Source organism: Ahaetulla prasina, chromosome 13 (assembly GCF_028640845.1).
Source record: "Ahaetulla prasina isolate Xishuangbanna chromosome 13, ASM2864084v1, whole genome shotgun sequence".
NCBI lineage: Eukaryota > Metazoa > Chordata > Lepidosauria > Squamata > Colubridae > Ahaetulla > Ahaetulla prasina.
In genome coordinates, this window is record NC_080551.1 from 8,665,638 (window position 1) to 8,691,821 (window position 26,184).

The 26,184-nt window shown below is 41.7% G+C and overlaps 3 protein-coding genes across 4 annotated transcripts in view; 1 reads left to right on the top strand and 2 right to left on the bottom strand.

Moving 5' to 3' along the window:
• Nucleotides 1–2,367, top strand: part of KBTBD13 (kelch repeat and BTB domain containing 13) — a 55,588-nt gene extending 53,221 nt beyond the window's left edge. The window contains exon 5 of the transcript XR_009151981.1: nt 1,544–2,367. The gene's annotated coding sequence lies outside the window, so the exon portion shown is untranslated. The remainder of the gene's footprint in view (nt 1–1,543) is intronic.
• Nucleotides 1–15,719, bottom strand: part of UBAP1L (ubiquitin associated protein 1 like) — a 29,186-nt gene extending 13,467 nt beyond the window's left edge. The window contains exons 1-3 of one of the 2 annotated variants that reach the window (XM_058155707.1): nt 15,508–15,719; nt 13,596–13,736; nt 8,883–9,671 (exon numbers count right to left, since the gene is read on the bottom strand). In XM_058155707.1, coding sequence (XP_058011690.1) covers nt 8,883–9,671; nt 13,596–13,715 — 909 coding nt within the window. In that variant the 5' untranslated portion in view covers nt 13,716–13,736; nt 15,508–15,719. Of the gene's footprint in view, nt 1–8,882; nt 9,672–13,595; nt 13,737–14,180; nt 15,454–15,507 lie in introns of those variants that run through there. The other variant, XM_058155706.1, reaches the window with a different exon arrangement.
• Nucleotides 15,720–15,923: 204 nt separating this feature from the next.
• PDCD7 (programmed cell death 7) lies at nt 15,924–25,376 on the bottom strand. The gene is made up of 5 exons (XM_058155701.1): nt 24,545–25,376; nt 21,818–21,956; nt 19,804–20,040; nt 19,390–19,477; nt 15,924–17,979 (listed from the first exon to the last, which is right to left on the bottom strand). The coding sequence occupies exons 1-5, from the start codon at nt 25,310–25,312 to the stop codon at nt 17,862–17,864; spliced, it is 1,350 nt and encodes a 449-aa protein (XP_058011684.1). The 5' UTR covers nt 25,313–25,376; the 3' UTR covers nt 15,924–17,861.
• Nucleotides 25,377–26,184: the final 808 nt, after the last annotated feature.

Genomic DNA, 26,184 nt, shown 5'->3' on the forward strand with positions numbered 1-26,184 from the left:
GAAAACACGATTTCTGTAACAGAATTGTCTATGCTTGGAATGCATTACCTGACTCTGTGGTCTCTTCTCATAACTCCAAAAGCTTTATTCAAAATCTGTCCACTGTTGACCTCACCACATTCCTAAGAGGACTCTAAGGGGCGTGCATAAGAGCACAAACGTGCCTACCGTTCCTGTCCTATTGTTTCTTTCCCTATATATATATATGCTTATACTACCTTATTTCTCCTCATATATATGTTTATATATTATATAATCCTTTATGTTATGCTTGTGTATATTGTTATGACAAAATTAAATAAATAAATAAATAAATAAATAAATAAAAAATAGACCTAGATGATTGGCAGAAATTCTGGATGTATAATTATAAAATGACAATGTCTATAGCATTCAAAGAGAATTTGTATAAGATGTTTTATAGATGGCACTTACCCCCGACAAGAATTGCTGGAATGTCCAAGGACAAATCTGAAAAATGTTGGAAATGTCATCAGATACCTGGATCATATTACCACATGTGGTGGACATGCATTGAAGCTAAAAGATATTGGACTAAAATACACACGTGGTCGGAAAAAATGATCAAAAAGCATATTGACTTTAAGCCAGAAATATTTTCTGTTGGGAATTATACCGGAGACATATATTAGCGATATAAAATATTTGATTGTGAATATTATTACAGCAGCTAGGATTGTGTTTGCAAAAAATTGGAAAAATGAAAAGTTACCTTTGCAAGATGAAATAATTAGAAAAATGTTGGAATGTGCAGAGATGAGTAAATTAACATTTGAAATTAGAGAACAAGAAGATAAGCAATATTATAAAATATGGGATTTATTCTATAACTGGTTAAATGGAAAGATATGTTAGGAAAAATGAATATAAGATATATGTCTGAAAGAGATGATTATTTTGTGAATGCACAGGAAGATATGTTAACACCCATGCAGCACGTTGTAACGGAATTGATCTGATGAGATTCTTTTTTATTCTATGTTTAAAAAAATAAAAATAAATTTTTTTCAAAAAAAAAGAAGAAGAAGAAGAAGAAGAAGAAGAAGAAGAAGAAGAAAAGATTGGACAGCCATTTGTCTGGAATGGTATAGGTTAAGACCTCCAAAGTCCTATGGTATAGGTTAAGACATTCCAACCCTATATTTTATTTTATTTTATTTATTTTTATTTATTTGTCACAACATTATATATAAGCATAAGCATGAAATAACTATACGATATATAAGCATATATATAATCATAAGTATGTAATAACTATATGAAATTGGATACAATCAAAGGGAATATTTGGACAGGAACGGTAGGCACGTTAGTATTATTATTACTATAATATTATAATATTACTATTGTAATATCATATTATTCTATGTTTCAACATAATGTTTAGTGTATACAGAGAATTTTCAATTGGGTGAAAGTCTCAAATGTTATACAGATGTTAAGGTGGATGGAGCTAAAATCAAGACCATCTTAAGGTTGTCAAGCCAATTCTTACTTGATGTGTTGCATGAATTGTTTCCAGGCGTAACTGAAGAATAAGCCTTGTTATCTGGGTTGGAGGAACCAAGGAGATAAGGACAAGTCAGCAAGGAAGCAGTTGCTGAATCAGCTCTTCATTTCTTTTCCAAGATGCTGAAAAAAGTCATCAAAATGCAAAGCCTCTTTGAAGCTTTGGAACTGATCTTGTTTATAGAGTTTTGGAAACGGAGAAGGATAAAGGCTCAGGGATAAAGATGACTCACCAGCAGTATCAACTCCTCATTAATGGCTTAAAAAAGCAGGAAGGAAAAGACCAAGAAATGATATTCCCTCCCCTGGGGAAGTTTTCTTCTTGAATGACATTAATAGGGACTAGATAGGCTACATTATCTGCTGCTGGAGCTGTAGAACTGGAGCTGCTGATCCAGTTCTACAGAGGAATTACTGAGTCTGTCATCTGCACCTCTATAACTGTCTGGTTTGGTTCTTCAACCCAACAAGACAGACACAGACTTCAGAGGATCATTAGAACTGCAGAAAAAACAACGGCTACCAACCTGCCTTCCATTGAGGACCTGTATACTGCACGAGTCAAAAAGAGGGCTGTGAAAATATTTACAGACCCCTCGCATCCTGGACATAAACTGTTTCAACTCCTACCCTCAAAATGATGCTATATAGAGCACTGCACACCAGAACAACTAGACATAAGAACAGATTTTTCCCGAACGCCATCACTCTGCTAAACAAATAATTCCCTCAACACTGTCAAACTATTTACTAAATCTGCACTACTATTAATCTTCTCATCGTCCCCACCACCCATCTCCTCCCACATATGACTGTATGACTGTAACTTTGTTGCTTGTATCCTTATGATTTATACTGATTTGATTGTTTACTGATTGCTTAATTATAGCCTATGACTGTCATTAAGTGTTGTATCATTAAGTGTAAAAGATATTGGACTAAAATACACACGTGGTCGGAAAAAATGATCAAAAAGCATATTGACTTTAAGCCAGAAATATTTTCTGTTGGGAATTATACCGGAGACATATATTAGCGATATAAAATATTTGATTGTGAATATTATTACAGCAGCTAGGATTGTGTTTGCAAAAAATTGGAAAAATGAAAAGTTACCTTTGCAAGATGAAATAATTAGAAAAATGTTGGAATGTGCAGAGATGAGTAAATTAACATTTGAAATTAGAGAACAAGAAGATAAGCAATATTATAAAATATGGGATTTATTCTATAACTGGTTAAATGGAAAGATATGTTAGGAAAAATGAATATAAGATATATGTCTGAAAGAGATGATTATTTTGTGAATGCACAGGAAGATATGTTAACACCCATGCAGCACGTTGTAACGGAATTGATCTGATGAGATTCTTTTTTATTCTATGTTTAAAAAAATAAAAATAAATTTTTTTCAAAAAAAAAGAAGAAGAAGAAGAAGAAGAAGAAGAAGAAGAAGAAGAAAAGATTGGACAGCCATTTGTCTGGAATGGTATAGGTTAAGACCTCCAAAGTCCTATGGTATAGGTTAAGACATTCCAACCCTATATTTTATTTTATTTTATTTATTTTTATTTATTTGTCACAACATTATATATAAGCATAAGCATGAAATAACTATACGATATATAAGCATATATATAATCATAAGTATGTAATAACTATATGAAATTGGATACAATCAAAGGGAATATTTGGACAGGAACGGTAGGCACGTTAGTATTATTATTACTATAATATTATAATATTACTATTGTAATATCATATTATTCTATGTTTCAACATAATGTTTAGTGTATACAGAGAATTTTCAATTGGGTGAAAGTCTCAAATGTTATACAGATGTTAAGGTGGATGGAGCTAAAATCAAGACCATCTTAAGGTTGTCAAGCCAATTCTTACTTGATGTGTTGCATGAATTGTTTCCAGGCGTAACTGAAGAATAAGCCTTGTTATCTGGGTTGGAGGAACCAAGGAGATAAGGACAAGTCAGCAAGGAAGCAGTTGCTGAATCAGCTCTTCATTTCTTTTCCAAGATGCTGAAAAAAGTCATCAAAATGCAAAGCCTCTTTGAAGCTTTGGAACTGATCTTGTTTATAGAGTTTTGGAAACGGAGAAGGATAAAGGCTCAGGGATAAAGATGACTCACCAGCAGTATCAACTCCTCATTAATGGCTTAAAAAAGCAGGAAGGAAAAGACCAAGAAATGATATTCCCTCCCCTGGGGAAGTTTTCTTCTTGAATGACATTAATAGGGACTAGATAGGCTACTTTATCTGCTGCTGGAGCTGTAGAACTGGAGCTGCTGATCCAGTTCTACAGAGGAATTACTGAGTCTGTCATCTGCACCTCTATAACTGTCTGGTTTGGTTCTGCAACCCAATAAGACAGACACAGACTTCAGAGGATAATTAGAACTGCAGAAAAAACAACGGCTACCAACCTGCCTTCCATTGAGGACCTGTTTATTGCACGAGTCAAAAAGAGGGCTGTGAAAATATTTACAGACCCCTCGCATCCGGGACATAAACTGTTTCAACTCCTACCCTCAAAATGATGCTATATAGAGCACTGCACACCAGAACAACTAGACACAAGAACAGTTTTTTCCCGAACGCCATCACTCTGCTAAACAAATAATTCCCTCAACACCGTCAAACTATTTACTAAATCTGCACTACTATTAATCTTCTCATCGTCCCCACCACCCATCTCCTCCCACATATGACTGTATGACTGTAACTTTGTTGCTTGTATCCTTATGATTTATACTGATTTGATTGTTTACTGATTGCTTAATTATAGCCTATGACCGTCATTAAGTGTTGTATCATTAAGTGTAAAATTTGTACCCTATGACTATCATTAAGTGTTGTAAGTGTTGTACCTTGATGAACGTATCTTTTCTTTTATGTACATTGAGAGCATATGCACCAAGACAAATTCCTTGTGTGTCCAATCACACTTGGCCAATAAAAAAATTCTATTCTATTACAGATTTTTGTCTTTTCCTATTGTGTGATAATCAACCCACAATATGCATATGTGATAATGAAGCTTATAAAATGAAGCAGTCTGAATTATATATTGAAGTAATTCCCTAGGCCAGGTCCCTACGATCACCAGTGGCGCTCACTTGGGATCTGACTTTAATTTATTTTCATTTATTTTAAGAAATAATAAAACAAAACAAATCAGGAACTTGGTATGCTGAAAGGCAAGAGACCGTTCTCAAGCAACATTTGTACAGGTAGTCCTCAACTTATGACCACAATTGAGCTCAAAATTTATGTTGCGAAGTGAGAAATTTTTTAAGCGAGTTTTGTTCCATGTTAAGACTTTTCTTGCCGCATTTGTTAAGTGGAATCGTGGCAGTTCTTAAATTAGTAACGCAGATATTCAGTGAATCTGGCTTCCCCATTGACTTTGCTTGTCAGAAGGTTGCAAAACGGGATCATGGGATCCCGGGACACTGCAACCGTCATAAATGTGAGTCAGATGTGAAGCATCCAAATGTATGGATGGGGGCGGGAGGGACCTTGGAGACAGGGGTGAAATCCAGCAGGTTCTGACAGGTTCTGGAGAACCGGTAGGGGAAATTTTGAGTAGTTCAGAGAACCGGCATATACCACGTTTGGCTGGTCCCAGAGTGGGGTGGGAATGAAGATTTTGCAATATCCTTCCCCCAGGAGTAGGGAGGGAATGCGGATTTTGTAGAATCCTTCCCCTGCCACGGCCACCAAACCACACCACCCCCACTACGCCACGCCCAGAGAACCGGTAGTAAAAAAAATTTGGATTTCACCACTGCTTGGAAGTCTTCTAGTCCAACCCAATGCCCTTGATTGGAGATCCTATATCATTCCGGACAAGTGGCTAACCAGTTCCTTCTTAAAAGCCTCCTGTGATGGAGCACCCACCACTTCTTGGAGAAAAGGAGCAGCTTGGACTTGAATCCCGGTCTCCTGGACCAAGAACGATAATGTAACCGCAAAGTTATCCTATCACTCACCCATTTAAACAAAGGTCATAAAAATGGTAGAGGATGCTTTAATAGGAACGTGACCATCAGCTCAAAAAAAAAAGCCATGGTGTGGCTCAGGCTGTAAGAAGCCTGTTATTAAACACAGCTGCTTGCAATTACTGCAGGTTCAAGTCCCACCAGGTCCAAGGTTGACTCAGCCTTCCATCCTTTATAAGGTAGGTAAAATGAGGACCCAGATTGTTGGGGGGGCAATAAGTTGACTTTGTATGTAAATATACAAATAGAATGAGACTATTGCCTTACACACTGTAAGCCGCCCTGAGTCTTCGGAGAAGGGCGGGATATAAATGTGAATAAAAAAAAAAGGAAAAAAAAGGCAGTGTTATACTTGGAAAAGTTTAGAAGATATTGTAGAGAGCAACGTCACTGGTTAGTTTTTGCTTAAATGGGTATTTTGTGACCAGTCAAACCAGTGATGGGTTTCAAAAATTTTTTTACTACTGGTTCTGTGAGTGTGGCTTGGTGGGCATGTTGAGGCTTGGTGGGCGTGGCAGGGAAGGACATTGTAAAATCTCCATTCCCACCCCACTCCAGGGGAAGGTTACTGCAAAATCCCCATTTCCTGCCGATCAGCTGGGACTCGGGAGGCAGAGAATAGATGGGGGCGGGGGCCAGTCAGAATTTTTACTACCGGTTCTCCGGACTACTTAAAATTTCTGCTACCGGTTCTCCAGAACTGGTCAGGATCTGCTGAAACCCACCTCTGAGTCAAACCCAGTGGTCATTTTGTGAGGTTGAAATGCTCTAGTTCAGGGGTCTCCAACCTTGGTCTCTTTAAGACTTGTGGATTTCAACTCTGGGAGTTGAAGTCCACAAGTCTTAAAGGGACCAAGCTTGGAGACTCCTGCTCTAGTTGTCCGCTGGTCCACAAAGTTTGACCATCTCTGCCTTTAAGCTACACCCAAGTCAGTCATACTCAACCCTTTTTAATACAATACTCAGATTCTATATCCATGCTAGACAGTAAACTGCAGATCTCCAGACACTTAATCCTTACTCAGCTCTTGGCTAGACTTTTCAGAAAGCTCCCATAGATCACTTTAAAAAAAAAATTATATCGCAGAGAAGAACAAAGCCATAATGCAACGGGTCAGTGCAAAGAGAGAAGAATTTTCATGTCTGTCCGGCAGCTTTTAAGTTTCTTCCTCCTGCGCTGCCAAATACATGGACATTTGGTGTCTCCCTTGGGCAGCTGAGATGTTTAAACAATGATCCACTCTAGCCTGGGAATCGCTGGTTTTCACATTGCCACGTTCAGCTTTAAGCAAATCCTCTTTTAGTACAAACAGACCAGAGGTGGGTTTCAGCAGGTTTTGACCAGCTCTGGAGAACCGGTAGCGGAAATTTTGAGTAGTTCTCAGAACCGGTAGTAAAAATTCTGACTGGCCCCGCCCCCATCTATTCTCTGCCTGCCAAGTCCCAGTTGATCGGGAGGAAATGGGGATTTTACAGTAACCTTCCCCTGGAGTGGGGTGAGAATACCAGACTCTGTGGTCTCTTCCCAAAATCCCCAAAGCTTTAACCAAAAACTATCTACTATTGACCTCACCCCATTCCTAAGAGGTCTGTAAGGGGCGTGCATAAGAGCACCAACGTGCCTACCATTCCTGTCCTAATGTTCCCTTGATTGTATCCAATTTCATTTAGTTATTACATACTTATGATTATATATATGCTTATATATTGTATAGTTATTTCATGCTTATGCTTATATACAGTGGTGGGATTCAAGTCATTTAACAACCGGTTCTCTGCCCTAATGATTTCTTCCAACAATCAGTTTACCAAACTGCTCAGAAAGTTAACAACCAGTTCTCCCGAAGTGGTGCGAACTGGCTGAATCCCACCACTGCTTATATATGCTGTTGTGACAAATAAATAAATAAATAAATTTTACAGTATCCTTCCCCTGGAGTGGGGTGAGAATGAAGATTTTACAGTATCTTTCCCCTGCCATGCCCACCAAGCCATGCCCCGTCCACCAAGCCCCGCCCCACCCACCAAGCCCCGCCCACAGAACCGGTAGTAAAAAATTTTTTGAAACCGATCACTGAAACAGACGTTTTGATCCTAGTTAACCATGTCTTTGCACAATAAAAGCGATGCTAAATCAGGCTGTGATTTAGCCAGTCTCAACCTAGCATCTGAATTATGAGCTGGCTCATTCATGCGCATGTCATTTATCAGCACTGGATGTCATCTAGAATGCCCTGTACATTTCTCTCGCACTGATCTTTAAAGCATTATTTTGAAACATTAATGCATTTGGGTTTGGCTAGTCTAGAGAAAAGAATTAGGGGCGATATGATAGCAGTATTCCAGTATTTGAGGTGCTGCTACAAAGAAGAGGGGGGGGTTTTTTCAAATTATTCTACAAAGCACCAGAAGGCAGGACAAGAAGAAATGGATCAGAGGTGAGTTTCAGAAGGTTCTGACCAGTCCCAGAGAACTGGTAGTGAAAATTTTGAGTAGTTCGGAGAACCGGTAAATGCCACCTCTGACTGGCCCCGCCCCCATCCATTCTCTGCCTCCTGAGTCCCAGCTGATCGACAGGAAATGGGGATTTTGCAGTAACCTTCCCTTGAAGTGGAGAGGGAATGGAGATTTTATAGTATCCTTCCCAATGGTGAAATCCATTTTTTTTTTACTACCGGTTCTGTGGGTGTGGCTTGGTGGGTATGGTATGGCTTGATGGGAGTGGCAGGGGAAGGATATTGCAAAATCCCCATTCCCACCCTACTCCGGGGCCAGCCAGAGGTGGTATTTGCCGGTTCTCCGAACTACTCAAAATTTCCACTACCGGTTCTCCAGAACCTGTCAGAACCTGATGGATTTCACCCCTGATCCATTCCCTGGAGTGGGGAGGGAACGGAGATTTTACAATATCCTTCCCCTGCCACGCCCACCAAGTCATGCCACGCCCACCAAGCCATGCCACGCCCACCAAACCACACCCACAGAACTGGTAGTAAAAAAAATTGAAACCCACCACTGCAATGGATGGAAAATAATCAAAGAGAGAAGCAACCTGGGATTAAGGAGAAACTTCCTGACAGTGAGAACAATGAACCAGTGGAACAGAAGTTGCCTTCAGAAGTTGTGGGAGCTTCATCACTGGAGGCTTTTAAGAAGAGACTGGACAGCCACTTGTCTGGAATGGTAATAGGGTCTCCTGCTTGAGCAGGAGGGTTGGACTAGAAGATCTCCAAGGTTCTGATGATTGGCTCCCAGATCCTGTGATTCTATAACACCATGACACGGGAAGAAGAGAAAAAAAAAAAAACAGAAGAAAGGAAAGATGGTTACTTACTGCCACAGTAGGTTTATGGTGTTGGATGGGACCGACAAGCCCCGCGGAATGAAGCCGACTTGGCTTACAACAGGAAGTAGGTGGCGGGGATGGAATTAAAGTTTGTGCTAAGCGAGGAGGGGAACCGACTCCGAATCGGAAGTTCCTGATGCTTCTGGCGTGCTGGTGAAGAGAGAAAGCCTTAGAAACCAAGGCAGAGTCTGTGGCGGTTCGTTTTAAAGGGTGCATGACGGCCAACAGCTTCTTCTTGGCACCTTCCAACTCGTTCTTCACGTTGTTTAAGAAGTATGTGGATTGCCTCTGCTGGCCCAAAAGAGACCTCGGGCAGCTGCTTTCTGACGCAGCGGTTAGATGCCCTGGGGAAGTCTTCGGCCTGCTTTGGGGAAGATCAAAAAGCTGAGGTAGAGCACTGGGCATTGGCGCTAAAGGTTCTTCACTGTCAGGTTCTTCAGAGGTACCTGAAGAAGATTCCTTGCCTTCAGAACTGTCCTGCTCCTCAGGACCCTGGTCTAAATCCTCGCTTTTCATTGTCTTCTCTTTGCTGCCAGGGAAGTGGAGCCTCTCAAACCTGGTGCCCAGATTCATACAGCTTTGGACGCGTGTCATTTCTTTGGTTTTGCAACCCGTTGCCTTGTGGCTACCGGCCACGTTGTCTTTCGCGTCCACCAACAGAAGCCAACAAGGAGGGGCCGTGGGATACGTATTAGCGGTCGCGTTAAACCAGGGAATCTCTTGCCGTGAGGCCGAGTTGATCCAGTAAAGGACCTTTTTCTCTAGTGAAAAATCATGCTGTTGAAAAGCAAAGAAGATGAAATGTGAGCATCTTCCCAGCCAAGCTAAACACGTAGAGAATATGAGACAGAATATATGATGTAATTCCAATATCCAACGTCACAACATCTGGAGCTTCTCTTTCCTTGAGCCAAATCCTAAACTATCCTATGTCCATCAAACCCATTAGGGTCATCTTGAAAATATGACTTTGATTTAAAAAAAAATAACACCTTAAAACAGGGGAGTCCAAACTTGGCAACTTTAAGACTTGTGGACTTCCAACTCCCAGAATTCCTCAGCCAGTTTTGCTTAATCTCAGATTAACAAACTTTGGTCCAGTTGCCATGATTTGAACCTTTTTTTTAAAATAGTTCAAATCTCAGCTTTGCTGGCTGAGGAATTCTGAGAGTTGAAGTCCACAGGTCTTAAAGTTGCCAGGTTTGGACACCCCTGCCTTAAAGGAAACTGAGACCTTTGACTGAGACCAAAATGTATCTTAAATTCTACTATCAATAGTAATTGTCTTGGGATGCTTACAAGTACAAGTAATCCTTGACGTATGACCATAATTGAGGCCCAAATTTCTGTTGCTTAGTGACACATTTGTTAAGTGAATTTTGCCGCCAATTTATGACCTTTCTTGCCACAGCCGCTAAGCAAATCGCTGCAGTAGATAAGTTAGTAATATTACTTAATATTACTTAATATATGCAGTAGATAAGTTAGTAATTCACTTAAGTGAATCCTCATTGACTTTGTTTGCCAGAAGGTCACAAAAAGGGATCACATGATCCTGGGATATTGCATCTGTCATAAATACCAGAGTCACTTGCCAAGCATCTGAACTTTAATCATGTGACCATGGGGAATCCTGCAAAGGTTGCACATGCGAAAAATGGTCATAAGTTACACGCCGTTGTAAATCTGAATGGTCAGTAAACCATCTGTTATAAGTCGAGCAATACCTTTAGATGATGATGGTTCTAATTCATCCAATATCTTAAATTCTTTTGGCAGATTAGAATGTTACTGAAATTATTAAAACTTTCTAAAAATATTAAAAATAAAAAACAGTAAAATAACGCAATTAATCAATAGTGCAGCAAACAAAAACTAGTAATCCACCACTTCATTGTAGAGGAGATATCTAAAATCAATCTGAAAACTATTCTTTCTGTTTGTATATTTCTTAAGTAGGTAGGAATCAAATGAATTAAATGAATGTTGAACTGTAGGTATGTCTCACCTAAGACAAACTTAAGCAGTTGATTATAAATAGATCATAACCTAATTTAAGGCAGACTAAATTAAATTCTGGGGACGCGGTAGCTCAAGGGGCTAGGATGCTGAGCTTGTCGATCGAAAGGTCAGCAGTTCAGCAGTTCAAATCCCTGGTGCTGCCGTGTAACAGGGTGAGCTCCCGTTACTTGTCCTAGCTTCCGCCAACCTAGCAGTTCGAAAGCACGTAAAAAAACGCAATTAGAAAAATAGGGACCACCTTTGGTGGGAAGGGAACAGCGTTCCGTGCGCCTTTGGTGTTTAGTCATGCCAGTCACATGACCACGGAGACGTCTTCGGACAGCACTGGCTCTTCGGCTTTGAAACGGAGATGAGCACCGTCCCCTAGAGTCGGGAACAACCAGCACATATGTGCGAGGGGAACCTTTACCTTTAAATTAAATTCGGTAAACAGAAAACCAAAACTGTAGATATGAAAAACCAAAATAGTATAACACAGGATCAAATCATCATACTGACACTGCATTTTTCTGATAATAGATAAATCTGCTTCATTTAGAAACCCTGAGTCAGTTTTTCCCCATCATTGCAAATCTCCCAGAATTTGAATATTAATGCAGCTATGTATTTTTTTCCCCCCTTCCAACTTCACTCAACCCTCTTTCAAAAAAGGAGGTGGCTTTTTTTTCAGGAAAGCTTTGTATGGTAAATTAGACGAATAAGTGTTCCAGCTGTTATCATTGGACTTTTAACTACTTTGGTTTCTTCTTTGTACTGTTTAGTCAAATTACTTTTGCTGATGTGACTGCAGTTTATTCTAGAAAAGCAAATCCCAAATGTTCCAATTCTGCCTTGGAATAAAGTCCCACTCGATATTTTCAATGTCAGTTTTTAACTTAAAACGGATGATTAATTTCTTTGGGTTGAGGCTTTGAAGATAAGTATTTTCCAGCTGCAAATTCACCTGCATAGTTCAGCACGCAAAATAGATTGGGCCACTCAAAACGCCAGTTCTTTCCCTATTTTGGGCATCTATAGATTTGAATGTTTAACCTAAGCAAACTGCACACACAAAGTGACAATAAGGAGCGGCGTTCAGAAAATGTACACTGCTGTGTAACAGCAAAAAATGATGTTTTTCTGAAGAAGTCTTATTCCAAAAATGCAATGATGCTCTCTGCTGGTGGGAATGCTCTGAAGACACAACGTAATAGGAGAAAGAAAAATATTGAAATGTCCAAGCCCAAAGTTACTGAAGATTGTCTCTATGTAGGAACCGTGGTGGCACAGTGGTTAGGATGCAGTATTGCAGACTAACTCTGCCGACAGCCAGCAGTTTGATTCTGACCAGTTCAAGGTTGACTCAGCCTTCCATCCTTCCGAGGTCGGTAAAATGAGGACTCAGATTCTTGGGGGCAAGATGTTGACTCTATAAATTGTTTGGAAAGGGCTGTAAAGCACTAGGAAGTGATATATGTCTACTATCTTCCTATTGCTATCTTCCTTCCTTCCTTCCTTCCCTCCCTCCCTCCCTCCCTCCCTCCCTCCCTCCCAGTGGTTAGAATGCAATATTGCAAAATAGCCACTGCCAGGAGTTTGAGCCTGACCAGCTCAAGGTTGACTCAGCCTTCCAGCCTTCCAAGGTCGGTAAAATGAGGACCCAGATTCTTGTGGGCAAGATGCTGACTCTGTAAACTGCTTAGAGAGGGCTGTAAAACACTAGGAAGTGATATATAAGTCTACGTGTTAAGTGCTATTGCTAAAGGTAGCCCTCAACTTACAACAATCATTTAGTGACTGTTCAAACTTAGAACTGCACTGTAAAAAGTGACTTACGGCCACTTTCACACTTACAATCCCTGGTATTGTGAACAAAATTCGGCTGCTTGGCAACTGGCTCATATTTATGATAGTTGCAGTGTCCTGAGGGTCATGTGATCCCCCTTTGTAACCTTCTGACAAGCAAAGTCAATGGGGAAACCAGCTTCACTTAACAACCATGTTATTAATCTAACTACCATACTACTGTGATTCACTTAACAACTGTGGCAAGAAAGGTCATAAAAAGTCACTTAACAATTGTCTTCCTTAGCAAAAGGTATTTTGGGCTCGATTGTGGTCATAAATCGAGGTTTAATTGTATTGTGTCAGAAACCTTTTGAGAATAACTGTAGGTTAGGGTGGGTGGATGGACAGAGAAACAAATAAAGGCATTTTATTTTGAAACGGCTATGGGGATTGTTATGGAAATACACTTCAAAAAGGCTCAATAGAGAGTTAATACTTTGCAGATGGACTTGCATGTATAATAGAGAAAAAACAAGAAAAACGTACTGCATTGATTGTGATCTAGCAATTGCATTTTTAGGATTAGCTGAAATACAATATTTCTGCTAAGTGAATAACACTTGGTTTGCACAGATTTGTGTCCAATTCCCCTCTGGCAATTCAGTTCTCTTTTCTTGATTTTAAGGCAAGCCAACCCCAATTAGCTTTTTCAACCCCACAAACTATGATTCAATCCAGACACCCACTGAGATTACCACTTCTAGTTAAGACAGGAAAAAAAATATTTGTTTGTAATAATGGTTGAATATTTGTAGCTCGGGTGTAGGAAGAGGGTCAAGGTTTCTTCTCGGAGCTGGTGAATGGCCCATCAGTGTAGTAATCTAAAAGTATTACAGCAATTAATCTGTTTACCATTGTGTACGTTAAGACTTCTGCACACTTGGGCAGCTCAATCTCCGGCTGGTCGGCCAAGTTGGCATCGTCCACAAAGCTTACGGTCACTCTGAAAGGTACGCCTTCCAAGTAGCTCATTACGTCCCCGAATATATTATTCTAATAAAAAAGAAACCAAAAGGTGTACTTAGGACTTTTAAGACCCCGTTTAATTGCTACTGGTTTATTTCGAAGGACTTACTGCCAGATGTCTAATGCATAGATTAAATCACTTAGTGCTAACGTGGAAGCCAGGGGGAAGGCAGCCAGCTTTAATGTGTTGCACGTATATTTTTGTTAACTCGTTCCATATGGGGCACTGTTGCGTTCCCAGAACATTAGCCATGTGTTGCTCTAGCACAAAAGACTTTTTAAGCCAAGTGTCATGGGAAGGTGAGGGACTGAACAAACTAAGCAGGAAATGATGAATCACGTTCTTATTTTGCCCTGTCTTAAGAGTCAGCTAAGGGAGGACAGGCGCCATCAATCTACTTGCTTTCGCCAGGAGTTTAACTGTAAATTTCAATATAGAAGTGAAATTAAAAATATACATATTTTACGTACAGTTATCAGGGTCCGCTTCCCATCAGAAATATGGGACTGAAATTACAAGGACGACTGCATTGCAGATCATCTCTTACTTATGTTTCTGCATTCTCGATTTGGTTTGTGTAAAAGTTGGAAAAGGAAGTTGCGTACCAGCTCCTCCCCATCTGCAACTTATCTGTATTTGTTAACAAGCCAAGATTAGACATTCCCAAATTCTAGGCTCCTGGCATGACTATTTCAGAGTAGAGAGGCTAATATGCCACGCTCTGCAGTCATTGCAACACAAGCAACACAAGGAGAAACAAAAACAAGGAAACCTGTTCTTCTTAAGTCCAGAGAACTCCATATGTTGATCTAATTCAGATACAGTGCACAAGATCTGCCTTGAGTTAATGGACTGTCAAGGATTCTTTTAGGCATTAAAATCAGTTAAGATAATTAATGACTTCAGGTGGAAGTTATAGAAGATTCAAGGCAATGAAACAAAACTGTTGAATTCCAGAAATCCATTTCCAGGCATCTATTAAATATTGTAATTGTTTTACAATTGACAACTTTCCTTTGTAAAACATTTAACAAGTAGTATTTTCATCTCTTATCTGTAAAGCAACATAGTTCGTCATATTTCCTCCCAATTCAGCACTACAGTTCCCATAACACCTAACAAGATCAGTGTGAAAGGCATCAAGTTAAGAAAAAGCTGCCCCAAAGTAATTTTAACAGCTGAATATGGATAGATTTAAAAGTGCCAATTAAAATGATGATGGAAATATAATATTTTTATTCTGCCAGTTTGAATTAAGGATATAAAATGAAAATCTGAATTAGCAATTCCTAGATGGAAAGAGATAAGAGAGTTCATGAACTTTCTAGTACCAGTACTGTCTAGAAAGTATACGACCCCAGAATTGATCACAACTGGAATATTAGGCATGTAATATTTATCTCTGATTGCAATTTAAAATCCCAACTTTATGTGTTATCACTGCTACAAGTATTTTTAAATTTTTTTAAAAACACAGATTAATATTTTTTTTAAAAAAAATAAGGAACATACAAGCAAAAGGAACAAAAAAATTAGAAATATATCAAATGGAGAAAGGAATTACTAAGAGTGTGAACCTAGTACTCAGTACATGAACTATTGATAAAAAAGAAGTACACTAAATTCTTTTGTAAGGACTGGAATCCCTGGGCTTAAAAAAATTATTTAAAGAAATGTCAGATTTATATCTCTGTCTGTACGTAAGAAACCCACCTATAAACCTCTAACTATTTCTTCAGCTTAACAATCAACTCTCCAGGTTACACACATTTATTTCTTAGGTAAAAGAAAACTCACCTTAGCAAGGAATTAGAAAGGCCCTTGCCAGTGGAAGACGGAGGCGTCTTGCTGGCAGCCACCTCCGCTGTTGCAGAGGAAGCCCTGGCCAAGCCTAAATGATTAGAGCCGCTTGAATAAGAGTTTGTCGTCAGGTTTTCCAATGGGGTAAGCAGACTAATCAGCTCTAGAATCCATATATAGGTCACTGTGTCCAGTTATAACATATAATCACGACTGTCTCAACTGAAAATGTCTGGAAGCGAGAAGATGCTTGGGGAGGGGGGGGAGGGGGCAGTCCTGTATTTTCAATAATATTATGAAGAAAAATGTGCAACAATTTTGTTTCCCACAGCGGCCACTGCTGCATCTTGTGGCTTTTTGCTTAAGGAGGTTCTGTGCCACAAAGGAAGCAAAATAAATGCCAGATACAAGCGTTGAAATTCTAATAATTTATTAAGTACAAACAAAAGGCAACATACTTTTATTAAACAAGGCTATAAGTCACTTTGACAATTTACAGTTTCCCATTACAGCATCCTCAAGACTTTGTCGCAAACTTTACAAGACAATAAAGCAAGCTTTGCAGATGATTTGACAATTATCTTCCAATAAACGTTTAACAAGTCTATTTATTGCACACATGTACCAGACAAAAGCTATGGTTTGTACTAGCAATTTGGGTACAACTTGCTCTTTTATGTCATTAACAGCCATGCCTGCGGTTTCAATTTTTCTTAGGTCTGAGAAAAGATGATTTAACAGTGTTTGTGGGCATAATTGTACAAATAAAATGTGTTAAAATAATAACTTTTTCTTAAAGAAATGCAGGAAAAAGTATGAGATTAGAGAACATTCAGTCTTTCCAGTGTAAATAATGCAAAACTAAACCAACTGGTATTAAATACTTAGAACTTTTGTTTCAGAAGTAAACAGATCTGAAGAAACAAGTGAATGTAAAATAACTGAATATCCAAAAAAAAAAAGGGTATTCGCTGAGCAGTGGAGAAACGTAGCAAGGTTTGGTAGGAATACATTTCTTTTGGTCAACAATAGTAATTTCTAGTTTTTTGCAATTTATGAATCACAGAATTCATACAGAATGAGTATTCTGAAGAACTTTTTATAGGACATATGTACAAGCACACACAAAGTTTCTGAGCAGCTGGTAGTTCACAGGTAAAAAAAATCTCTATCTGCTTCCTCTTTACATTCTTTCACTTCAAGGAATGAACTATGTTTCTGCAGAGTTTGTCATTTATTTAAACTGGAAATGTGCCCTTCAGCTAGGGTTGTAAGCTAGGCTGGCAAGGAGTCATTTATTAAAACACAGGAAGGGGAGCAGAAGAGCACACAAGTTCAAGACGCCTTTCTTGGAACGCCAAACCATGCATTGATGTTATAATCAAAATACAAAGAGGCAAAACCCCTTTAGCTTATATCCCTATTCTATTATCCTACTTTAAGAGAAAACCAAAACAAAACAAATGCTTCCCTAAGTATGTAAATCACATGTGTGTATCAATGAAAGGCACTTTTTATGGCAACCTGGACAAAAGCTAGTTAATTCACTCCATACAACTCCAATTTAGCGCCATAATTTTTAAAAGCAGTACTGTAAGTCAAGCTTCAAAGGAAATGACTATCGGCCACATCTGTCTATTCACTTAATTCCTGCCATGTAAGGCCAGGATAACTACAGAGGTGTTTTGGAAAATAGCTTGAATGTAAACATCTGGATACTGTTCCAAAGAAATCATCTTTGATGTTGCCTTGGGGCAATAACATCTGACTTCCCAGAGTTTACTTTACATTAAGAACACTTAATGTAGAATAATGTTTTGCTGATGCATCAATTGCGTGGTCTCTGAACTCTATAAGCTCTATAGATAAGCTGAGCTCTATATCTGGCCTCTATTAGCCAATGTCACCCTGCAGATCCATGGCATACTTATTTTTCTATCGCTGGGATTACACTTTTGATTTTGTAGGATTTACATCCCATTGAAGGTAAACTCAGATAAATTTCCGAGGAAAGTCATTTTAAAGTATGGATCTATCCCACAAACTCCAATACATGCACAGCAATGATTCATTGACACTTCTTGCATGATCAAAATCCTTTGATGCTCAAGTATAACCAGATGCTTGAGAAGACTTACAAGCACTACAATAAGTATCAATGCTATACTTTTAACAGCATCTTTAAGCTTGTCTTCTCAGTCAATATTTTCTGGCATCTTTTAGCCACCTATAATGTATTTTAAACTCAAAGCACTCTTCTAATGTGAGTTGTCAATCACACATCGTTTATGGCAGCCTTCCCAAACTGGCAAATCACGCCATGCCTTGTCTTCAATGGTGCTTCAAAGTCATCACCTGACAGCAGTGGCCCAGGTGTCACTGGAGGGAGGACTTGGAAGGACCCATCCTGGTGGAATGAAATCTCCTTCAGGGTGACTTGCAGGCACCAAGTATTGATCCCATTCATGCCTTTAAGGGAAAAAGTTAGACAACACACTGAGCACTGTATCTATTCCTTGTCTGAATTATTTCACCTGCAGCTGAATACGGAATTCACAGATAGGTGCAAAGTACTGTAGGAACGTGGTTACAGGGAATTTGAATGAACTGTGGCTACTCAAGGGACAATTAAAAAAGCTGTTCTATTTATGTCCCACCTTTCTTTCAAGAGCATCCAATGGTACAGATTAGATCCAATTTTATCCACAATTACCTTGTGAGGAAGATTAATTTAAGAGGTAGGATGCATTCACACAACAGGTTTACTGAATTAACTTATTTTGTGGATTTGCACAATAAATTAAATGGCTGGCTTTTGTATAATAAGTCATAAAGTACTAGCCAAACTAGCATGTTGTGCAAATGTAGCCCTTAGGTTTATAAATGATTTAGTTCAGTATAGGACCATGATGGCAAACCTATGGCACGAGTGCCAGAGGTCGCACAAGGAGCCCTCTCTGCTGGCACATGCACCATCGCCCCAGGTCAGATCTCCATGGCGTTTCTTTCGTGAGCTTCCGTTTCCCTGCAAATGATGAGACAGAAGCTCATGAAAGAAAAAAGATCTTACCTCTTGCCGCGTTGCCAGTGTTGGGATGCCCTGCCTCCCATTGGCCAGCTGGTCTTCGGGTCCCTGCTGTGGATGCGCGCATGTCCACACTTGTCTGTGTTCGCATATATCCCGCACATGCACACAAGCGCATGCACACATTTGTGCACATCTTTCAGTTTGGGCATACGAGCGTGTGCAGTTTGGGCACTCAGTGTCTAAAAGTTTCGCCATCACTGGTATAGGGTATAAATGCAACACCGTTTTTTGAGTGACCTGCTGAGCCTGAGTGGTGGATTGAATCAAAATCTCTGTGATGGATACCAATCCTGGTTCTGCTATGGACAGAGGGGCTGAATCATGCTGGAGACAGGTTTTACATCTTTCATTAGAACAATGCTTGTATATCACAAAAACAAATGATCTCTCCTAATATAAAAGGAAATAAAGGAAGCACACAAGGAAATTAGGTGGGAAGGAAGACACATAAACATTGTCTTTCCCCTCCATTCCAATTCCTGGGTCTAGTTAAAACCTCAACAGCTTTTATTGAACAGGACTATAAATCATTCTTTTACGGTTTCTCATTACAGCATCCCCAACAGACAACTTTGTTGCAAAGCTTTACAGGACAATAAAACATGCTTTACACAACTACTGACAGTTATACAACCTGAGATGTGCAGACTCAACAGTTGCAACTGAACATTAACATCTGTAACAAATGGATTAGAAAGGAATTCAAGACAGCTGAGAATTCCCAGGTTTTTATGCAAAACAACGTACACAAACACCTCACTTTGTTTTATTTACTAACAAATGACTCTTACCTGATCTGGAGGAGAGCTGGCAAGGAATATTCAGCTTGCAAATAGTATTGTGTGAATGGCTCCAAAACGTGGGTAAATGGAAATTCTTCTAAAAATATAAATAAGAAAATCTTTACAGAAATAAGAGCTTCCCTTAATTGTAAAACTAGATCTCCTAGGTTGTTGCTTTTTTTAAAGATGAAACTTTGTTTTAAATCCAATAAGTCAGTTCTTGTGTTGACATAGAAGAACTACATAAACAAACATTTTGTGGAATAGTTACTTTTAGTTTGTTTGCATCTGAAATAAAAATAAACACTTTTAATGTAACTATTCCCTCCTGAAAGTCGCTACATAAATGAAGCAGAACATTCCTGGATTTTAAGGGTACATCAGCTTCCCCCAAACAATGAGCATCAGCACTCTGAACATTACCTGGATCCCCAAACAGTTTGGAGTCCATGTCACGCTTCTGCTGCAGGAGTTTTTCCCTTTCCTTCTTCAGCTTCTTCTCCATTTCTCGTTTCCTTTCTTCTTCCTGCTCTCCTTCCAGCATGACTCGGAGAGCTCGTTCTTCAGCTTCGTAGAGTTCTGTGCGTTTTTTAATCGATGCTTTTAAATTCTGAATTTCACTTTCAAAGGCTTCATCTGCAGCTGGCGGCGGACAAACACCTGCACCGAACACACACGTGTGTTTATTGCTATTTTCTTTCTTTTTTTGTTTCAGAAGAATCCCACAGCTCATTTAGTCAGTGGTTCTCGACCTTCCGAAGCTAAAATCCCATCAAACATTCAGTCAAAGAACCTAGGCCTCAGCATGAAAGAAAGGAAAACCAAAAACCAAAACCCAATTCTTTCTAAAAAGGACATTTATATAGTTTATAAGAGCTGTGGTGGCACAATTGTTAAAATGCAGTATTGCAGGCTAACTCTCCTGACTGCCAGCAGTTCGATCCTGATCGGCTCAAGGCTGACTCAGCCTTCCATCCTTCCGAGGTGGGTAAAATGAGGAGCCAGATTGTTGATGGTAAGATCTGACTCTGTAAACCGCTTAGAGAGGGCTGTAAAGCACTGTGAAGCGGTATATGTCTAAGTGCTATTGCTATTATGGGCCCTTTTTCTCATTTACAGTAGGTTTTAGTTCAATAACATAGTTTCCCATTGTTGTGTCTGCGCCCGAGCCGGGCCTCCTGCCAGAAAGTGACTTGGAAAGTGAGGGGGAAGGGCCGTCAGGACTTACCTCGGGAGCACTGGCTTCCCTGGCTCAGCTGGAAGCTTCCTTGGAAGCCAGAGGCATGCCAGGTGGAAGAGATAATGAGGCCTCCGTCTCCTGACTCTTCCCCCCCCAGGCCACGCCTTCAGACCCAGTTGATGGCAATCAGGCTTGGTTGGACCCTAGGTTTCGTAGGCAGGAGAGGCGGGAACAATAGAAGCAGGGGTGGGGCAGGCCTAGGAAGTGCTGAGTCATGGAGCCACACCCCACAGGATATAAAAGGCAGCGAGAGCTGCTGTGCCTCTTCGTAGCAGGCAAATCAACTGATTAACTACGAGCTGAAGTTCGTTCCTGGGTGACTCATCGGCGTCGAGGGAGATAACAGAGACACTTGGCAGACGTTTGCTATTTTGCTGTCAGAGCTGATAGTGCCGGCTAATTAAGCCATCACTCAGACAGAGGCGAAGGAGGAGAGAACACCCATCTAGATTTCTGGGGTTAATTTAAATAAATGCCTTGGGGAAAAAATGACTATGATCTCTATGATTTTTTTTTCTACCTCTTCTCAGTTTCTCAATTATTTGCAGCAGAATAACTGAACAGGCTATCCTCGAATCGTGATTACTTGTTTAACAGTGGTTTGGAGTTGCCATGGAAATGAAAAACTTAGTTCATAACCCATCCTCAAACTTGCAACTGTAACACCATCCCTGTGGTCATGTGCTTGCAATTTGAGCACTTGGCAACCAGGTGACATTTAAAACGGTTCCAGCATCCTCCAGCTACATGAATGCACGTAACCTACCCAACAAGCAAAGTCAATGTGGGAAACCAGATTCAGTTACCAACTGCAGTAAAAAAAACATGGCAACAAAATTAGGTCTAGTCACATGACGATTGTCTTATTGACTATATTGATTAGCAACCAAAATTCCCGTCCCAATTGTGGTTGTAAGTTAAAGACTAGTTGCGTGTCTCTTACCCACTATGCTCCAAGATTGGATTGGTTCACTATGCAAGTCTTCTAAGTGTATAGTGAACACTATACAATATCTAAAGCAGATTCTAACCAGAAAATCAGAAAAAAGCAGTGTGAGATTCACTGGCAGTAACGTTAGGACTTTGGCACAACATTTCCTAACCATACAGAGTACTGTACACCAAAAGGAGTAAACACAAAGTAAAACACACAGTCACAATTATGAATGCTTTAAAAAAAAATATCCAGGAATTTACCTTTTCTTGCTGCTGCTTCTTTTCTTAGTTTCCTGAGCTTTTCTAAGCCACGCAGAATCTCTGCCATCCTCTTTGTGTCCGCTTGCTTTTTTCTCACTTCTGATAACACGCTATCAGCAGCAGCTTTAAGTTCTTGTTCCTAAATTAAAAGAATATCAATCAGAAAACGGAACAGGAAGAGGCACAACAACCTTGCAAACAGTACGAAAAAGTGGGTTTGTTAGGTTGCAAGGAAAGAGTAATCTTTGTTGAAAACTTTTTTGCTTAGCAACACCGTATGAAAGGCACCCCTTGGGAAGTTCAAGCTAATATATGAGCAAAAATATATATATGAACAAATGACATCTCTCTCTGAGACATACTGCAGTACAACACAATAGCACAGAAATAATCCCCCCCAGTTGTTTAGTTTCTACTATCAGTCATATGTATAACTTGTAAAATAAGTAAATACAGGAGGTCCTTGACTTACAACCACAATTGAGCCCAAAATTTCTGTTGCTAAGCAAGACAGTTGTTAAATGGGTTGTGCCCCATTTTATGACACTTCTTGCCTGAGTTGTTAAGTGAACCACTACAGTTATTGTTAGTAGCAAGGTTGTTAACTGAATCTGGCTTCCCCATTGATTGAAAAGGTCGCAAAAGGCAATCATATGACCTCAGGACATTGCGGCTGTCATAAATAATGCCACTTGCCAAGCTTCTGAATTTTGATGGTGTGACCATGGGGATGCTGCAACCATCCTAAGTATGTCCCAAAGGTGCTTTTTCAAGAGGCAACTGGACTTTCTTGTTTTTCTTGGAAGATGTTTCACTTCTCATCCAAGAAGCTTCATTAGCCCTGTCCTAAGCATGAAAAACAGTCATAAGCCACTCTTCTAAGTGCTGCTGTAACTTCAAACGGTCACTAAATGAATAAATTGAGGATTACCTGTACACAGTAACATTTTTTTTTTACTTCTATTGCCATGGCAAAACTATAGAGGTTTTGTTGTGGTCTGCCAGCAGCCGGCGGACCTGACAATGGAGTCAGACAGTGAGGAGGCCGGAGAGGACAATGGGCCAGTCCTGGAGTCAGGGGAAGGCCCGGATGAGGGCTCTGCATCAGAGGCAGAGATGAGGCCAGGGCCATCTGGGAGCGATGTGCGGACTTCGGAGCCTCCAGAGGCGGACAGCAGAGGAACAGGAGGAGCCTGTTCCTAGTGCATGCATGCAAAGAGCTGCCAGAAGGCAAGAACAGCTGAAGAAAAAAGGACAATTCGGGAGTAAGGCCAGAAGATGACTGGCCGTTCCCATGAGGCTTAAAAGAGCAGCAATGAGCCCTTGGGTAGAAAAGCAACGTTGATTGCTTCTTGCCAGCATCTCTTGAACTTTGTGGGGGTTTTGCCAAGAAAAGCCAAAGACATCAAAGGTTGGTGATAAGGTGGGGGGGACGGGGACGACTGGTTATTAAGAATTCTGTTTTGGACTAAGCTGAGAATGAATTAATTCTCAGCTGTTTTAATAAAATAAATTGTTGAGGACTGAATTGTGTTGAGTAATCACTACTTGGGCCTTGGTCACAACAGGTTTGTATTAGCAAGTCTTCAATGTCATCCTAAGCTGTATTGTAAAATTATAAATATTTCCTTACGTGTGCATAAGAGTGCATATGTGAATGGGTGTGTGCATGTCTTTTCCTCGCTGTCAGTGAAATCCATTACTCCATAAACTTGCATTGAGGAGGAATAGGAATAGAATAGACTATTCTTTATTGGCCAAGTATGACTGGGCACACAAGGAATTTGTCTCCGGTGCATAAGCTCTCAGTCTACCTACAAAGTGATTAAGTCATAGATCATAAATCCTAGTTACAATAATAAATCATAACATGGAAACAAGCGATAAATCATAAGATGCCAATAGGGGAAAGTGGTAAGATAAGATGAGATAGATGAGAAGGATAATAGCAATAACAGCCCTGCTACATGGTTTAATACAGGGGTCTCCAACCTTAGCAACTTTAAGCCTGGTGGACTTCAACTCCCAGAACCCCCCCAGCCAGCTTTGCTGGCTGGGGGGTTCTGGGAGTTGAAGTCCACCAGGCTTAAAGTTGCTAAGGTTGGAGACCCCTGGTTTAATATCTTCAGGCACAGGACAAGGGATCAGCAAAGTGATGGCGGCAGAGGAGGCTGCCTCTACAGGTAGTCCTCGACTTATGACTACAATTGAGCCCAGAACTTCTGTGGCTGAGAGAAGCATTTGTTAAGTGGCTTTTGCCCCATTTTACGACTTCCCTTCCCAAATTTGTTAAACGAATCGCCGCAACTGTTAAATTAGTAATACCATTGTTTGTAAGCGAATCTGGTCTCTCCCACCCCCTCCCGTTGACTTTGCTCGCCAGAAGGTCACAAAAGGGGGTCCCGTGACCACCACCACCCAGCCCCGGACGCTGTAACAAGTCATAAACGTGAGTCAGCTGTCAAGCGACTGAATATAAATCAGGTGACCACGGGGATGCTGCCACGGTCGTTAAGTGTGACAGATGGCCGTAAGACACTTTATTCAGTGGCGCTGTAGGTTCGAACGGTCACTAAGTGAACCGTTGTAAGTCGAGGACTACCTGTATTTTCACTGCGTTTCCCACCATGCAGCAAAAGGGATCCCTTTGCTTCCCAAAGCCCGGCCAGCCACTTCTCTTCTCCCAAGGACGCCTTTTTTTCCCGCCCCGTGAACCCCAGGACCCACCCGGTGCCGGTCCTCCACCTCCTGGGCTCGCCGGGCCCTCCAGCGATCGATGCGGGCCTCGCGCTCGGCGCGCCGGGCTTCTTCCTCCTGCCGGGCGGCGCGGGCTTCTTGCCTCCGCTGCCGCCGCCTCAGCCTCTTCTGACGGGCCCGCTCCAGCCGGGCCCGCAGCAGCTCCAGGGAGCCGGGCTCGCGTAGAGGCCTCACCAGGACTCGGAGATCCTCCAAGCCGGCCTCGGCTTCGGCCGTCTCGCCTGGCGTAGCTTCATCGCCCCGCTGCCGCCAGGTCGCGCACAGGCCGGCCACGCGCGCTACCGCCCGCAGCGCCTCGGCCGCCGCCCGCGCCGCTTCGTCCGCCGTCAGGCCCCGCTCCCGAGGCGGAGCCGCGGAGACGGCGGTGGGTCGTCGTCGCCTGACGAAGCGGCTGAGCCAGGCCTCGTCGCGGTCGCAGGCCTCGTCGCCCGGCGCGTCTGAGGCCTCGGGAGTAGGCCGCGGCGGGCCCTCCGGTCTCCATGGCAACGGCGGCCTCTCTGGCAGGGTCGGTGGCCACTGAGGAGGAGGATGAGGATGAGGAGGCGCCGCCGGTGGCGGCAGGAAAGGCGGGAGGCCTCCGCCTGGGAACGGCGGGTAGAGGCCCCGCGGGAAAGGCTGAGGCGGCGGTCCCCGGAAAGGCCCCGGGGGAGGCAGCGCGGGCGGGGGAAAGCCGGCGGGCTGCGGCGGCCCCGCGAAGCGGGAGGCGAAGGGAGGAGGCGGCGGCGGCGGTTGAGCCATCGTCGGAGTAGGCCGCGCCGCCTCGTCTCTACACCGGCCTCGTCCTGCGCTGTGGGAAGAGCGGCGCCTCCTGCAGGCTCGGAGGAGCATCTGCAAGGAGGAGCGTTTTGTGTCCCCAACGAGTGCGGCTGTTGCGCCAGAACCGGAGGAAGCTTCTCGGATGAAGGAGCGAAACCTCTTCGATTTTAATTCTTTATTCAGCACACAACCTATGTACAAGGAGATTGGTTGAGATCCCCCAGTGCACCACAATACAACTCACAGTGAAGACAGGAAATCCCTAACCCAATAAACCATATTTTAAAAAAAACCACCCAGTCCTATTGCACCAGTGTGAACATGTTACAGGTTGCACCGGCCCTGCAGGTCCACCATACTACGTAGTTATGATGTTATTTCACATTCAGGAGTCTGACACAGGTGAGTTTCAGCAGGTTCTGACCAGTTCTGGAGAACTGGTCACGGAAATTTTGAGTAGGTCGGAGAACCGATATTAAAAATTCTGACTGGCCCTACCCCCATCTATTCTCTGCCTCCTGAGTCCCAGCTGATTGGGAGGAAATGGGGATTTTGCAGTAACCTTCCCCTGGAGTGGGTAGAGAGTGGAGATTTTACAGCTTCCTTCCCCTGGAGTGGGGAGGGAATGGAGATTTTACAGTATCCTTCCCCTGGAGTGGAGAGGGAATGGAGATTTTACAGTATCCTTCCCCCGCAACGCCCACCAAGCCATGCCACACCCACTAAGCCATGCCCACAGAACCGGTAGTAAAATTTTTTGAAACCCACCACTGATCTGACAGCCCACAGATAAAAACTGTTCTTCAGTCTGTTTGTGCGGCTGGCTATGCTTCTATAACTGGCAAATACCACCT